Source organism: Acinonyx jubatus, chromosome B4 (genome assembly GCF_027475565.1).
Source record: "Acinonyx jubatus isolate Ajub_Pintada_27869175 chromosome B4, VMU_Ajub_asm_v1.0, whole genome shotgun sequence".
NCBI lineage: Eukaryota > Metazoa > Chordata > Mammalia > Carnivora > Felidae > Acinonyx > Acinonyx jubatus.
In genome coordinates, this window is record NC_069387.1 from 42,416,552 (window position 1) to 42,431,665 (window position 15,114).

General features: G+C 47.1%; 1 protein-coding gene and 1 long non-coding RNA gene across 5 annotated transcripts in view; one reads left to right on the forward strand and one right to left on the reverse strand.

Annotated features, from left to right (window-relative positions):
• PHC1 (polyhomeotic homolog 1) overlaps positions 1-15,114 on the forward strand; it is a 23,931-nt gene continuing 8,817 nt past the window's right edge. The window contains exons 1-8 of one of the 4 annotated variants that reach the window (XM_053225795.1): positions 1-214; positions 3,151-3,308; positions 4,726-4,836; positions 5,626-5,703; positions 6,244-6,393; positions 6,996-7,151; positions 13,666-13,927; positions 14,009-14,161. In XM_053225795.1, the coding sequence (XP_053081770.1) occupies positions 3,195-3,308; positions 4,726-4,836; positions 5,626-5,703; positions 6,244-6,393; positions 6,996-7,151; positions 13,666-13,927; positions 14,009-14,161 (1,024 nt within the window). In that variant the 5' untranslated portion in view covers positions 1-214; positions 3,151-3,194. Of the gene's footprint in view, positions 215-3,150; positions 3,309-4,725; positions 4,837-5,625; positions 5,704-6,243; positions 6,394-6,995; positions 7,152-13,665; positions 14,162-15,114 lie in introns of all 4 variants that reach the window. The other 3 variants (XM_027074214.2, XM_027074215.2, XM_053225796.1) reach the window with 3 other exon arrangements.
• On the reverse strand, positions 12,494-13,668 carry LOC128316345 (uncharacterized). Its single transcript, XR_008300096.1, has 2 exons — positions 13,110-13,668; positions 12,494-12,834 (listed from the first exon to the last, which is right to left on the reverse strand). It is a non-coding gene; the product is annotated as an uncharacterized LOC128316345 (long non-coding RNA).

Consider the following 15,114-nt stretch of genomic DNA (forward strand, 5'->3'; position numbering starts at 1 on the left):
CGCACCCGGAGCGGCGGGAGGGGCGGGGAGCCGCGGCCGCGCCGGGCACCTCCCACCCCGCCCTCGGCGCCCCCGCCCCTCCAGGAAGGGGAGGAGGCGAGGGGAGCCCGCCGCGGAGGCCGAGCGAGCCCCCCGCCCGGCCCGGCGACTGGGGACCCCGGCACATGAGGTGGACGCCCCCCGGGAGCACTTCGGTGCGGAGCCGGGCGCGAAGGTAACCGGGCGGCCGCGGGCTGGGGAGGGGCAGGACCTCTGGGGGCTTGGCTGCGCGGGGATGTTTCTTCAGCCACCTCCGTCTGTGTAACGCCCCAGGTACCTCCCCCAGTTTCTTTCCCTGCCTACCTCTAGCGCTGAGCTCTGCGGTCCTTCGGCTCTGTCTGTCCAAGTCTTCTTGCTATTCATTGCGCTGCGCTTCACGCCGTCTGTCCGTCACCCTAGTTGCTTCTGACTGCTCATTTTCTCATTCATTTTTCCTTCTCTGACTTTGGTTCTCCCATCCAAGCCTGCTGTCTAGTAATCTCCCTGCTTTGGATGGTCCGCTTGGTGCCTCGGTCTCCCAGTTCCTTGACTTCTGTCTGTCCCTCTTCTGCTTGGCTCCCTGCTATCAGTAGGCACGTCTCCCAGCTCACTTGGGTCAGTTCACGCCTGGCACCGCTCTATCTGCCCCCTTCCCTCGGTGTCTTTGATTCCTCTTTGGAACCTCATTTTCATCAGGGTTCTGTATACAGCGAGGACCCGTGGGCGCTTACTTATCCCTGTTCTTCAGATCACTTCCATTTCTTTGGCACAGTCTTCTCCCAACCACCCCCTTCTGCCGCCCTTCCTATGCCCGGTACTTTCTACAAGACGGAGTTTTATGTTTAGGGAAATTTATTCCCTCCAACTCTTGGCTCAATGGGCCCAGCATCCGGTCCACTTCACTATCCTTTTCTAGCTGCCCGCCAGAGGTCCGTCCTAAACCAACCCAACCCAATCCAGTCCATACACACCCAACTACTACGGTTCAGGGTGACCACAGTTGAGCTATTGTGGGGACCTCCGTGGATCAGCTTCTTGCTCTTTCTCTTCTGGCATGATTCCGAAAATGTAAATTCACTGTGCCTCCCAAACTTTTTGTTGTTTTCATTTTCTCCACTTAATTTTGCAGTCCCAACATTGATCACAGATGAACAGATTTACGTGGCTGAGATCCAGGAATCCCACTCTTCATGTCAGTTTCTCCTGATTTTATTCCCTAAGCTGGTCCCTTTCCATCTCTGTGTTCCTCTCACACTCTGAAAAAAAATATTACTCCGACTTCCATTTTAGGATCCTGCGGTTTATTAGCACTCCTCTCAATGAATGTAGGAATTAATGTATCCTCCAGCTAGTAAAGGGGACTCCTGTCTCTGAGTCCAGCGAAGAGAACTAAGTCCATTGTATATAGAGATATACAACTCTGCCATGAGGCCTCTAATCCTTACCCACTTTTTTTTCTTCACATGCTGATAATGAGGATTCATGGGTCTGTATCTGTTGAGTGCTTTGATATTTTGGCGAAAGATGTGGGAGAAGGTAACCGGAGTTGAGGCTGACAGGGTTTCCCCTGGGTGCTTCTTGGGTTATATCCATGTTTGCAGTGACATTTGCCACACCTACAGAGATGGGCAGAGTACTTGGGGGATGATGATGCGATCAGATGATGCCCCGAATGGAATACTGAGAAATCTCCCTAACTCTGTGTCCGGGGCCAAACGGTTAGATTTTTGTCTACCTTGTTGTGTTTTGGATGTAATCATTATGATCAGTCCATTTTAATAAAACTGTTGACAGGCCTTAGCAGAAATTCTGGTTTGATGTTTACATTCCTAAACCAAGTAGCGCTTTGCTGACCTAACATTTCTAGTGGCCCCGTGCCTCAGAGGTAGAGAATATAGTGTCCAGGCTTAACAAAAGAGAGAGAGAAAAAAATAAGAATGAACCAAAAAAAGCCATATGGTCATTTAGTGCTGTTTGGAGGCCTATTTCTTATTTCTCATCTCCTGTCTCGTTACTTGGTTCTTAGCACTGTTTTCAAGTCTGTTTGCAAATTTTATCGTAGACCCCCCCCCCCCCACGGCGTAAATTCTGACTGCTTAAGTGCACCAAAAAGTTGAATCTTACTTTCTTGAAGATTTTCATTGCTGTGTATTTCATCTGTTTAATACGTGGGAGTCCATTTGTGAAAATGATACGGTACATTCAACTGTGAAGATTTTTCTACAAATGGGGAAACTGAGGTTTAAGCAGGGAAAGTGACATGCCCAGTGTGTGATTAATAGTAGCCTGAGTCGGAACCAGGAAGCTATTTGGGCTGTAGCCCAGTTTTACCTGCTGGTTGGTTTGTTTGTTTCGAGTTTTATTTATTTAAGTAATCTCTGCACCCATCCTTAAGCTCCGAACTCATGGCTTGACTCATGACTCGAGAGTCTGCATGGTCTTCTGAGTGAGCCAGCCAGGGGCCCCTCTGCCTTCCAAGTTTTCTGACCTTCCATGATGCATTTAACATATCTGTATCTCAAGCCCCTCCTCCATAAAATGAGGACAATGAATACTCAAACCCAATGACACTGCCTTAAGCACAGATTTTTTTGTTTGTTTGAGGAGGTAGCATGTGTTCATGTAAAAGACCTGACACTTCCTAGCACAACTTTAACCTCAGAAAACCTCCTTTCTGCAGTGATAATATGGGGATAATCCTGTTTACCTTAAAGCTGTGTGAAAAATAATGGAGATGAGGAGCTAGTCAGTGAGAGGAGGCACCTGGCGGCTTCTCAGTGCCTGGTGACCATTGTTAAGATGATGCTGATAATGACGTTGAGGATCCAGACAAAAAGGAGATAACTGTTAAGTGGCTTGCCCTTAGCCTTAGGAGTCTTGAATTCTACCCATCTGCTAGTCAGTGACAGTCCCAAGGGATTATGTAAAGGTTTCTTTTGAGACACTGCGTAGCTTCAAACGATGGTATGGGGAACATATGGTTGTGTGTGTTGTAGATTTGGTAATTCTCAAAAACCCAAGGAATCATGGCTACTGGAAAGAAGAGGAAGAGTCTTAGGTAGCTTGGATAATAACAAGAAATAATAGCGTGAGATCCGGTGTAAATTTTAATCCTTCGCTACTTTCCTCTAGGTCTTGAGTTAGAGCGCCGGCTTTGGGGACCCTGGACCAGTATCATGGAGACGGAGAGTGAGCAGAACTCTAACTCCACCAATGGGAGCTCCAGCTCTGGGGGCAGCTCTCGGCCCCAGATAGCTCAGATGTCGCTGTATGAACGGCAAGCAGTGCAGGTGAGGCTCAACTCGGAGGGGCTGTGATCTGTGAGGCTGGGCTTGGGGTAGGCACGGGTGCTGGGGGAGAGTTGCTCTTAGCTCCTTTTCAGCAAACCGGGGCAGTTGGATTAGGTGACGACTAACGCCCCTTCCAGCCCTGAGAATCTTAGGGGTTTATAACAGTTTGACCAAGCAACCAGAGAATGAAATTCAGTCTTTCAACCATGGATTTGTATATCATTCAGTTCATGTAGCTAGATTCTGACTACCCACTTCTCTTCGTGGATTGTCAGGTTTTTAATATTCGGTCTTTCTTGCCAATCACCCTGAGTAATGGAAGTTTGAGACTCCGTTTTATTTTTTGATAAATAGTAAAATTCCACATTTAAAAAAAAAATCTGCTTGGGAACGGGGCATTTTACTCAAAATAGCTCGGTTGCTAGAATAACTATGCACATCGTAAGAATAGTTCTAATTATTAAAGAATAAGAAGACGGTAATATCCTAAAGTCAATACTAAAACTGCATTACCAGTATCATCCTTATAATGCCAGCTGTTGGAAAATTGTACTAATGGAATCTTTCACAAGCCCCTGTTTGCTCTCTTTTTCATCATTTTCAACTGCTTGGGGCTCTCACCTTTATTGTATCCCTAGCGTATGGTCTTTTATTTTTTTGTTCTCTTTAGTTTTTCTTCTTATTTTTGTTTTACTCATTTATTTATTTATTTATTTATTTATTTATTTAAGTTTATTTATTTATTTTGAGAGAGAGAGGGTGGGAGAGAACTGGGGAGGGGCAGAGAGAGAGAGAGAGGGAGGGAGGGAATCCCAAGCAGGCTCTGCGCTGCCCGTGCAGAGCCCGACGCGGGGCTGCGTCTCACGAACCGTGAGATCGTGACCTGAGCCGAAACCAAGAGTCAGATGTTCAGCCCACTGAGCCACCCAGGTGCCCCTTTGTTTATTTATTTTTTTCAATAAGCTCCACGCCCAATCTGGGGCTTGAACTCGCAACCCTGAGACCAAGAGTTGCATGCTGTATACATACTGAGCAAGCCTGATGCCTCTTCTTTTCTTTTCATTAATTGTTTTCAACTTGTCCAGCCCTCGCTCTTTTCCTTACTACATCGCATGCTTCTCCACATTCCATTCTGGGAATTAAGAGTTCATGTGAGTTACATTGCTTTACTTTTCTTTATATACAAGAATAGAGCATGACAGAATTGTTTCTTTATTTTTTGAAGTCTGTGAACTTCCTAGTTCTCCTGTAGAAAGGGACAAATCCGATGGTTGTTGATTTCGCCACACTCCCCCTCTTCTTTTGTTTCTCTCCTCCTTAAACCTCCCTTTCCGAGGATCGCAGTCATTTGCATAGAATAGGAGTTCCAAGTGATTGTTTTCTGAGTGGGTTGGGTTGATCCTCTCTTTTTCCTTAGGCTCTGCAGGCACTGCAGCGTCAGCCCAACGCGGCTCAGTATTTCCACCAGTTCATGCTCCAGCAGCAGCTCAGCAATGCCCAGCTGCATAGCCTGGCCGCCGTCCAGCAGGTGAGAGGTCAGCAGCCGGCTGGCCCAAGAGGGAGGGGGTAGGCGCTCCAGGTGGGTAGGGGCGTACCGCCTCCTCCACTAAGTCCGGCTGGCAAGTGTCTTTTCTGCCTCCTGCCCTCCTGGAGGAGGACGAAGGGATCTCAGTCTCTGGGGTTGCAGTAGGAGCTGGGAGATAGAATGGCTGTGTTCTCGAACTGCGCTGTCCCATATGGCGGCCACCAGCCGTGTGTAGCTAGTGAGCCCTTGACAACAGGACTAGTCCAAATGGTAACATTATGGATCGCAAGGTCTTCGTGTGGAAAAAAAAAAAAAGTAAACTGTCTGAGTGGTTTGTTTCTCTTGGTTATACGTTGAAATGAGAGATACCGGCTTAAGTAAAATCAAGGCTTATTTTGTTTCTTTTCACTTTTCGAAAAGCGTGTGTCCTAGAAAGTTATATATGTGGCTCGCCTTATATTTGTGTGGGACGGCCGCGGACCAGACCTGCGAGTGACTCTTGATACGATCTGATCACAGGTTCTTCCGCCTAAGAGAAAGTGGGAGGAGGAGGAGGAGGACAGATTACTGGATCTCCCCCCCTCCCCCCCCCCCCCCCCGGGGGGAGTTACTAGGCTAGCGGATGTGGTAATGCCAGCGTTACTGGGATAGCGAATATACTCTTCCTTGCTCCGTGGTAGTCTCTGGGTTCTTACCCGAAGTCTCGATGCCATTTTGTGCTGGCCCTTAGAAGATTCCGAGTCTTCTCCTTCGTTGTCTCTGCTCTTTCTTGTTTCCTTTCCCCTCTAACAGGCCACGATCGCTGCCAGTCGGCAGGCCAGCTCCCCAAACAGCACCACACAGCAGCAGACTACCACCACCCAGGCCTCAGTGAGTACTGCCTCCTCCCACCAAGTGGCACCCTGTCCTGGGTCTTTGTCTCTGGGGTAAACAGCTTTGGGCAGCCAGTCGGAGAGTGCTTATTGAGCCATCAATAGTATTCATCGCTCTGACGTAGAGAATGTCAGTAAAAGGGAAATAACTGACTTGAATCTATATAGGACCCTTAAGGAGGAGGTCTGAGAGAGGAGGAAGAAAATCCCCGGGGGAAGAGGAGATAACAAAGGGAAGGGACCGATCTCTGGACCCTTTCCTGAGACGTGAAGTCTGCTCCTTTCTTGTTCCTTTCCCCTCCCAGCTGTTAACGCCAGTGGGTAGGGACTGGTTTCTTTACTTCGGTAATACCCCTACAGTAGCTGGGATGACGGTTATGGATGGGAAGGTGTTATTCATCCCCCCCCCCCCCCTCAGCCCCGGTTCTGAAAATGAGATATTCTGCTCTTGACTGTGTCACTCTGAATTTGTCCATGGTGTATGTTTCCTTTGACCCCCGCCCAAAGCCTTAGCCTGGTTCCTCTCTGTACCACGCAGATCAATCTGGCCACCACGTCGGCCGCCCAGCTCATCAGCCGATCGCAGAGTGTGAGCTCTCCCAGTGCTACCACTTTGACCCAATCTGTGCTACTGGGGAACACCACCTCCCCACCTCTCAACCAGTCTCAGGCCCAGATGTATCTACGGGTAAGCCACCAACACGACCACCATCGTTCCGGGGCATAACTGTGAGTGGCCCTGGCAAACAAAGACTTGAGTGAAAGCTATTTTACTTAACTACGGTTACCCCGATATGTTAAGACACACTGATCTGCCTCCTAGGCCTTACTTATGTGTAGAATTGATGCTCAGTATCCACGGGTAGCCTGCAGATTACATCGAGATTCTAAGTTAGATGTTTGCCTTAACGTTTGACTCAAGGAGCGTCACGTATAGTCCAGTCGTTAAACCTGTGGCTCAAGTACACAAACTAAGTGTTATCTCTTAGCCTGTCTACCTACTATATACATAAATACTTGTTCTGAAATCCTCATTGTCTCAACGTCTTTGATGTTTGACTCTTTGATATCAATCTGTAGTTTTATGTACATTCTAGGTTTCCTTCTGGAAGACTCATCGCATATGGAGAATAAGGGTCTCCTGGGTTGGTGTGGAAAGGGGCAGGGCTTAGCAGTTTCGTATCTTCTGTTTATTTTGTCTTGTGGTCCTTCCCTTCCGTTTCTTCTGTCTTTCTTCTTTCCCTCTTGTTCTCTTTCCTTTGCTCTTCCTCTTCCTCCTCTCCTTGCCAGCCACAGCTGGGAAACCTATTGCAGGTAAACCGGACCCTGGGCCGGAATGTGCCTCTAGCCTCCCAGCTCATCCTGATGCCTAACGGGGCGGTGGCTGCAGTCCAGCAGGAGGTGCCATCGGCTCAGTCTCCGGGAGTCCATGCAGATGCAGATCAGGTCAGTGGCAACCACTTGACCTGGGGATGGGCACTGGGGAGGATGAAGGGAACGACCGCAGACCAGGGCCTGCCCTGCTACCCCATTACTGCTTCTCAGGATTCTTTTTTCTCCCCTTTTCTTAGTTTCTATAGAACTTGAATCCCTTATAGCCGATGAGTTACTCGAGTTAGGAAGGGAAGTAGATTTGACTGAAAACAGCCCTGTGGATCTGGGAAGCCTGTTCTCATCCCAGGGTAGATTTCCTTACATTCTTTTAGCCCTCTGTGGCTCAGTTTTATTCAGGAAGTCTTAATTCTCTTTCTTTGCAGTATTCTCTTCCGGATAAGGGAAGCCTGCAGTTAGCTAGATGGGAAGCCAGCCTGGCTGAGTTGCTGAAAGAACGTTTGATTCCTTCTCTTCATGAGTTACGGTAGCTGCCCACTTTCGGCAGCGTGTTTCCACTTGCTGTGTGCCCAGTAAAGTCTTCCTCACCCTTGGTCCCTGTGCCTTATCCCCAAAATACGTATATTTATTTCGAGCATGAAGCTTTTGCTTTTTATGGATGGAATACCCACTGGGATCTCACAATCACTTTTTTCTTTCTCTTAGTTTGTCAGCAAGTAAATAGTGAGCTTGAGCTCTTCCTACTGATGTGCTCAGAAATACACTAGAGACTTTGGAAGATTGGAAAGCAATACAAGTCAAGTCTTCAAAGATCTTAGAGAACAAAGAAGTGTGAAGTAGATGGTACTAACTTGGAGGCACACATGAGTTTAGAGAAGAGTTGGCCGCATTCCTTCTCGGGGACTCTGGGGATACCTGAGTAGATTCTTAAAGGATGGATAGGATTTGATTCAGAGCAAGAAGAAAACCGAGAGAGAACAGGATGTGTAAAGGCATAACTCCTGTATGTGCCTGAGTTGGGGATGAGTGGATAAAGTGGAGACAACAGACCTGATGGCAGAAAAGGTCAGTGGCAGGGAGAAGTCTGAAAAGTACCTTCATAGGTAGCAGGGGTCAAGGCTGGCTGTTGAACAGCAGATTAATAGGATAAGGACAGTATTTTGGAAAGAATTTTCTAGGAACATGTACCTGGAGAAGAAAGAGAAATTAAGGAACCTAGGAAGAGGGGCGCCTGGGTGGCTCAGTCAGTTAAGCGTCCGACTTCGGCTCAGGTCAGGAACTTACGGTCCGTGAGTTCGAGCCCCACGTCAGGCTCTGTGCTGACAGCGGGAGCCTGCTTCGGATTCTGTGTCTCCCTCTCTCTCTGACCCTCCCCCGTGCATGGTCTGTCTCTCTCTGTCTCAAAAATAAGTAAACATTAAAAAAAAAAGGAACCTAGGAAGAGATTCTTGGGAGTCATTTAGTCACTAGGGTAAGACCTTTGTTTTAGACTATGGTAACAGCAGGGGGGTCCGAGGCTGAGGTTGTGACTTCGTATCCAGTTCTTTTCATTTATCCGTCTATTTATTCATCAGATATTTGAGTGTCAGTATGTGGGGGGACAGAGTAGTGGTGGAAGACGTGAATCTGATATTTGGGTCAGAACGCAAGTCCATGACTTACTGTGTGACCCAGGCAAATGACCTAATACATTTTTGCCAGTTTCTTCTTCCATAAAATAGCTGTTGTTAAATACCTACCTCAGGTTGTGTTGAGGGTTTAAAATGAGTCGTCGGTGTAAGTGCTCGAGCAATGCCTGGACGCGTTGAGTGTTGAGACTGTTGGCTATCATTACTATGTATCACATATCCCCTGCCTTGTATGCCCAAGAAGATCATGAACACTGGACTGTGAGGGATCGCAAATCACTGAAGCACCAGACATTATAAACAAAGAATCACCTGGATGGTTTAATAAATAATTGCTTCATGAGAAAAGTACGGAGTGCTCCGCAAACACAGGAAGAGACCTAATTTAGCCTTGGGATTGGGGTGGAAAGCAAGAAAGCCACCCTTGAGGGAGGTGTCTACCTGGAAGGAGAGTGGTGAAGACATGGGACACCTCATGTCCCAAAGAGGAGGGAAGGAGCTTTATACGTGGGAGGAATTAAAAAAGATGGTGGGGACAGTGTTTGGGGTTTTTGGCTTTCTGCGAAGGGCGAGAGGACGCTGTGGACGGATTTGAAATTTGGAAGTGACGTGGAGCGATTCGAGGTTTGTTCATTTGTGTGTTTCGAGATTACGTTGGCTCCTCGCTGGAGAATAGACGGAAGTGGTGTCCGTGTGAATATAAGGAGAACGACAGCGTTAGAACAGTCGGGGGGAAAGGTGGTGCTTGGATTGGGCAGTAACAAGGGAGAGGGACAGAAACGAATAGATTGGAGAAAACTTGGAAGATCTTTGAAAACGGAAAACTGATCCCATGGATGGGGGAGTCGAGAGAATGCCAGGGATGAGGTCTGACACTGCAGTGAGGTGGCTGCTCGTGCTACTTCGGGGATGAAGAATGTTGGAGAAGGGGATTGAGGATGAAGTTCACCCTTTTGGATATGCCGGCTTCGGATGTGTTTGTGAGTCACTGGGTCACGAGGAGGTCAGCAGTTTTATATATCTGGTGCTGGAGCTTGGAGGGGAGGTCTGTGAGTTGGAGATAAACGTTCAGGAGTAGTGGGCACACAGAACATTTGGGATTGCTTGGGGGAAAGGTATGGGTTGACAAGAGAAAAGCGTTCAAAGATGGAGCCCTGAGGGATAGGACAGTGCCTTAGAAAATGGAGCGGGCCACGGTCGAGTAGAGGGTGATGGACTGGCAAAGGGGAATAGGAGAGAGTGGCAGAGAAATAAGAAAATTTGGATTGTGTAGTGTCATTAAGACGGGAGCACAATGTTGGAGGAAGTGGTGAGAAGTCCTCTGTCAAATGCAGTAGAGAGGGCAAGAAAGAATCACTAATAGGGATCGAGAACCATTTCAGCGGAGTTGGTGGGGGGTGGAGGTCAAAGTAGTATGACTTGAGGGATGGCTGGATAGAACAGGCACAGCGCATGTGAACAGTTACTGCCGGGTTGGCAATAACAGGAAAGGAAGATGAAGCTGGGGTTGGGACAGTGGGGTTCGGTTGTGACGGGAGGCAGCCGTTAGTGGAAAGGTTGAAGAGACTGGAAGGAATTGATAGACTAATCTCCTTGAGAAGGATGAGGGGTGGGGCCCCGACTGTGGGATTTGATAGGAGGGAAGGAAGGGAGAGCAGGGAAAAAGGAAGTGGTGGGTGTTTATGAGGGGGATGTATAGGTGTGGTGATGGAGCTCATGGAGGGTGCTCGTAATGGTTTTATTGTCTCTGCAGGGGTGATGAGGAAGAGGGGGACGAGCAAGTGGTTCTGAGGTGTATAGGGAGACTAGGACAGTTTTATTTATTTATTATTTATTGATTTATTTTTGAATTTTTTTTCTAACACTTATTTATTTTTGAGAGACACAGAGAGAGAGAGAGCACAAGCAGGGGAGGAGCAGAGAGAGAGAGAGGGGGACACAGAATCCGAAGCAGGCTCCAGGCTCCGAGCTGTCAGCACAGAGCCCGACGCGGGGCTCGAACTCCCGGACCACGAGATCATGACCTGAGCTGAAGTCAGCCACTTAACCAACTGCGCCACCCAGGCATCCCAGACTAGGACAGTTTTAAACAACCGTTATGGAAAGCTGATTAGAAAAAAAGCTGTAGAATTGCCAGATCGTATTAAGTACCCCAGCACCCAATCCTGATGATTCTTCTAAATCTCTTAAAATCTATCACTTCTTTACTGCTTGCCTGAACTCAGGTTCTTATTATTTTTTACCTGAATTACTATACTAATTTTCTAATTGGTCTCTTGACTTCAGCCTTATCTACCTCTAAGCATCTTCCGTATTACTATCAGAATAAGGTTTTTTTTTGAGAGAGAGAGAGCGCGCATGCATGTGCGTGGGGGAGGGGCAGAGGGAGAGAGGGAGAGAGAATCTTAAGCGGGCTCCTTGCACAGCATGGAGCTTGACGCGGGACTCTATCTCATGACGCTGAGATCATGACCTGAGCTGAAATCAAGAGTAGGATGCTTAACCGACTGAACCACCCAGGTGCCCCCAGAATGAGTTTTTTTTTTTAAGTTTATTTATTTTGCACAAACAGGTGAGGGGTAGATAGAAGGAGAGACAGAATCCCAAGCAGGCTCCGTGCCATCAGCACAGAGCCCAGTGCGGGGCTTGAACTCATGAACTGTGAGATCATGACCTGAGCTGAGATCAAGAGTCAGTCGTTTAACCTACTGAGCCACCCAGGTGCCCCAGAATAAGTTTTTTAAATAAGAAAATATGTGTTGTTACTAACATTATTTTGAATTGTACTTCTGGTGTATCAGATTTGATAAATCACAATCCTTGGTTCATGATATCCTGTCAGCAACGGTCCATTCATGGTCCACTTTTATGTATTTACTCAGTATGTTTTCATGATGTAATAAGCAATCCCCAGTTCCACCCACTGCCTGCCCCTACCCATGGTCACAATCATTCTGATTCCTAGGTCCATCCTTCCCTATGTCCCTTTTCTTAATAGTTTTATTGTGCTTACATTTCTCAGAAGTACTTGTTATTATGGAAAATTTCACACTTCTGGAAAAAAACACTAAAAAACATGGAGCCCTATGTACCTACCAACCAGCTGCAACATTTGTCAACACATGGCCATTCTAGCCAGGCCCCTTCCCTCCACCTGTGGATTATTTAGAAGCAAATTCCAGATACCATATTTGATATATATATATAATATATATTTTTATATATATATATTTTTATATATATAATATATATTTTTATATATATATCAGATATATAATATACATATATATTTGAGATATATATATATTTACTTTGTAATTAAATTTAGAAAGTCTTTGGGTTGTACATAATTTTGGGGGAATACTTGTCCAGATCCGTCCATACCGTTGCATGCTGTTGTGTTTTATTAATATTGATTTCTATGTAGCATTCCATTGTGTGAATGTACGACAGTTCATTCATCTTCTCTTCTGATAACGGTCATTTGGGTTGTGTCCAGGCTTTTGTTACCTGTGAAGAGTGCTGCTGTGAACATTCTTAGACATCAGCAAGAGTTTATCCTACGGAATTCCTGGATTAGGGGCTGTGTGAATGGTCGACTTTATTTTTTATTTATTTATTTCCTTCCCAATTTTTACTTAACTTCTGGTTAGTTTTAACATATAGTGTAATACTGGTTTCAGGAGTTGAAGAATGTTCAACTACAGGATATGATGCCAAACTGTTTTCCAAAGTGTTTGTATTGACTTACTCTTCTATCAGCACCATTTATTTTATTTTTTTACTTTCAAATTTTGTTTTTACGTTTATTCATTTTTGAGAGACAGAGAGAGAGAGAGAGAGAGAACACAAGCGGGGGAGGGGCAGAGAGAGAGGGAGACACAGAATCCAAAGCAGGCTCCAGGCTCTGAGCTGTCCGCCCAGAGCCCGACGCGGGGCTCGACCCCACGAACCGCGAGATCGTGACCTGAGCCGAAGTCGGACGCTCAACCGAATGAGCCACCCAGGTGCCCCATGTCGGCACCATTTAAAAGAATGGTTTCAACAGTAGATTTGTGTCTGTGTGTTCTGCTTAATACTCTTCAATGCCTTCCTGTAATCTGTTAGGCGCTCATCATTCCTCTCTTCATATTTTGGAGTACTTACTATGTCAGGCACTGTGCTAGGTGCTAGAAATGGAACAGTGGAGGAGACAGATCAACTTTGTTTGCGAACCGAAGTTCAGACTCTCCTAATTTTACTATACCAAGCCCTTCATGATCTGATACCTTTCTACCTTGCCAGCCTGAGCCTACCTTCCTAGCTTCGTTTCTTGCCACTCCCTCTAACTCCCCCCGCACATAACGAAATATTTATAATTTCCAGAAATGCTGTGCTCTTTCTTGGCTTGATGGTTTTCCAGATGTTGTTACCTATATCTTCAAACCTCTGCCTTCACTCTTACCTGTCGAGTCTCAGGTCAAACAAAAGACTGTTTTAGGAAGTCTTCTCTGATCTCCCTGGTCTGACTCAGTCTTCCTCCTCTGTGTTCCCATGGCAGTTTGTGCATATCTCTGCATAGTATCCTATGGCTACTGGTGATTTTCTGGTCTTTTCTGGTGGAAAGTACTCATTAAGAGGAGGGATCGTGTGTCTTTCGTCCCTGCGTTTCCAGTATCCAACGTAGTACCTGAAGCATAGTAGGTATTTGGTAGATGTTGAAAGAATGAATGGAGAGCAAAGGGAAAATCTGAGACATTTTGAAGGAATAAATGAGTGAACTGGCTGATGGGTTTGATAGTGGATGAAGGAAACCGAAAATCAAATGTGATTCGAGTCCCTCCCTGAGTGACTGGAAGGACTTTCGTGTATGTAATTGACAAGGTGGGGGGTATGAGTTTTGAGGGGGGCTGGGGAATATCGGTGGCTATCCTCACTGCTACTGAATCATCATAGAAATCTTGACCTTAGTCCCTCCTGTTCCCCCCTTTTCAGTATATCTCTTTCTTCTTATCTTTCAGGTGCAGAATTTGGCAGTGAGGAACCAACAGGCCTCAGCCCAAGGACCCCAAATGCAAGGCTCTACTCAGAAGGCCGTTCCTCCTGGAGCCTCCCCTGTGTCTAGCCTCTCCCAGGCCTCTAGCCAGGCCCTAGCTGTGGCTCAGGCATCGTCTGGGGCTTCAGGCCAGTCCCTGAACCTCAGTCAAGCTGGTGGAGGCAGCGGAAGTAGCATCCCAGGGTCCATGGGTCCAGGTGGAGGTGGCCAGGCACCTGGGGGCTTGGGTCAGTTGCCTTCCTCAGGAATGGGTGGTGGTGGGAGCTGTCCCAGGAAGGGCACAGGAGTGGTGCAGCCCTTGCCTGCAGCCCAGACAGTGACTGTGAGTCAGGGAAGCCAGACGGAAGCAGAAAGTGCAGCGGCCAAGAAGGCAGAAGCAGATGGGGCTGGTCAGCAGAACGTGGGCATGAACCTGACACGGACAGCTACACCTGCTCCCAGCCAGACCCTTATTAGCTCAGGTAAGCTTGTCACCTCTCGTAACGGCATCATTCTCTCAGAACTTGTTTGAAATCTTCAGAGTACGTTTCTTTGCCTTTTTTCCTGCTTCTCTTGGTCCTGGAGTAGTGGAAGGGAAGAAAATCACATCAGCCTCGATCGTATTCGTCCAGGGAGAGAGGGGGACTGGTAATAGAGCTAGATCGCGCCCTGTTTTCCACCAGGCAGCAATCAGTTTACAAACAATTGCTTCGTTCCCTTCTTAGGCCCTGAGTTTACCCACCCTACGCATTCATTTCCCCCGTTCTTACTGAATTGCCTCCTGTGTTGTAGGAGGTGTTAGGGATGTGTTTTTTTTTTTACGTTTATTTATTTTGAGAGAGCGAGAGCGCTAGCAGGGTAGGGGCAGAGAGAGGGGGAGAAAGAGGATCCCAAGCAGGCTCCGCGCTGGCAGCGCAGAGCCCGACTTAGGGCTCATTTGCGAACCGTGAGATCGCGACCTGAAACCGAAATCAAGAGTTGGACGCTTAACCGACTGAGCCACCCAGGTGCTTCAGGGATGCATCTTTGAAAAACAGAGGCCTTGTCCTCGTGGAGCTTAGGATTTAGCTTAAGGGATGACTTCTCCTCTCACTGTTTAATGATGATTAGTTGGACCAGCCAGGGTAGAGCAGAGCACTTTGGACTAGCAAGCAGAGCACAGTTCAATATAGTCACCTTGTGATCATCTGTATCAATGATAAGGGTAAAAAAAGAATAAATAATGTTAACCCCAAATGGTTTATACTTCTTTTATTTTTTATGGTTTTTTTTTTTCATTTTTTAAAAGATATTTGAGATAGCGCGCCAGCAGGGGCATGCGAGTGGGGGAGGGGCGGAGAGAGACTATCAAGCAGGCTCTGCCCGAGGTGGGGTTCGATCTCCTGACAGTGAGATCACGATCTGAGCCGGTATCAAGGGTCGGACGCTGAACTGA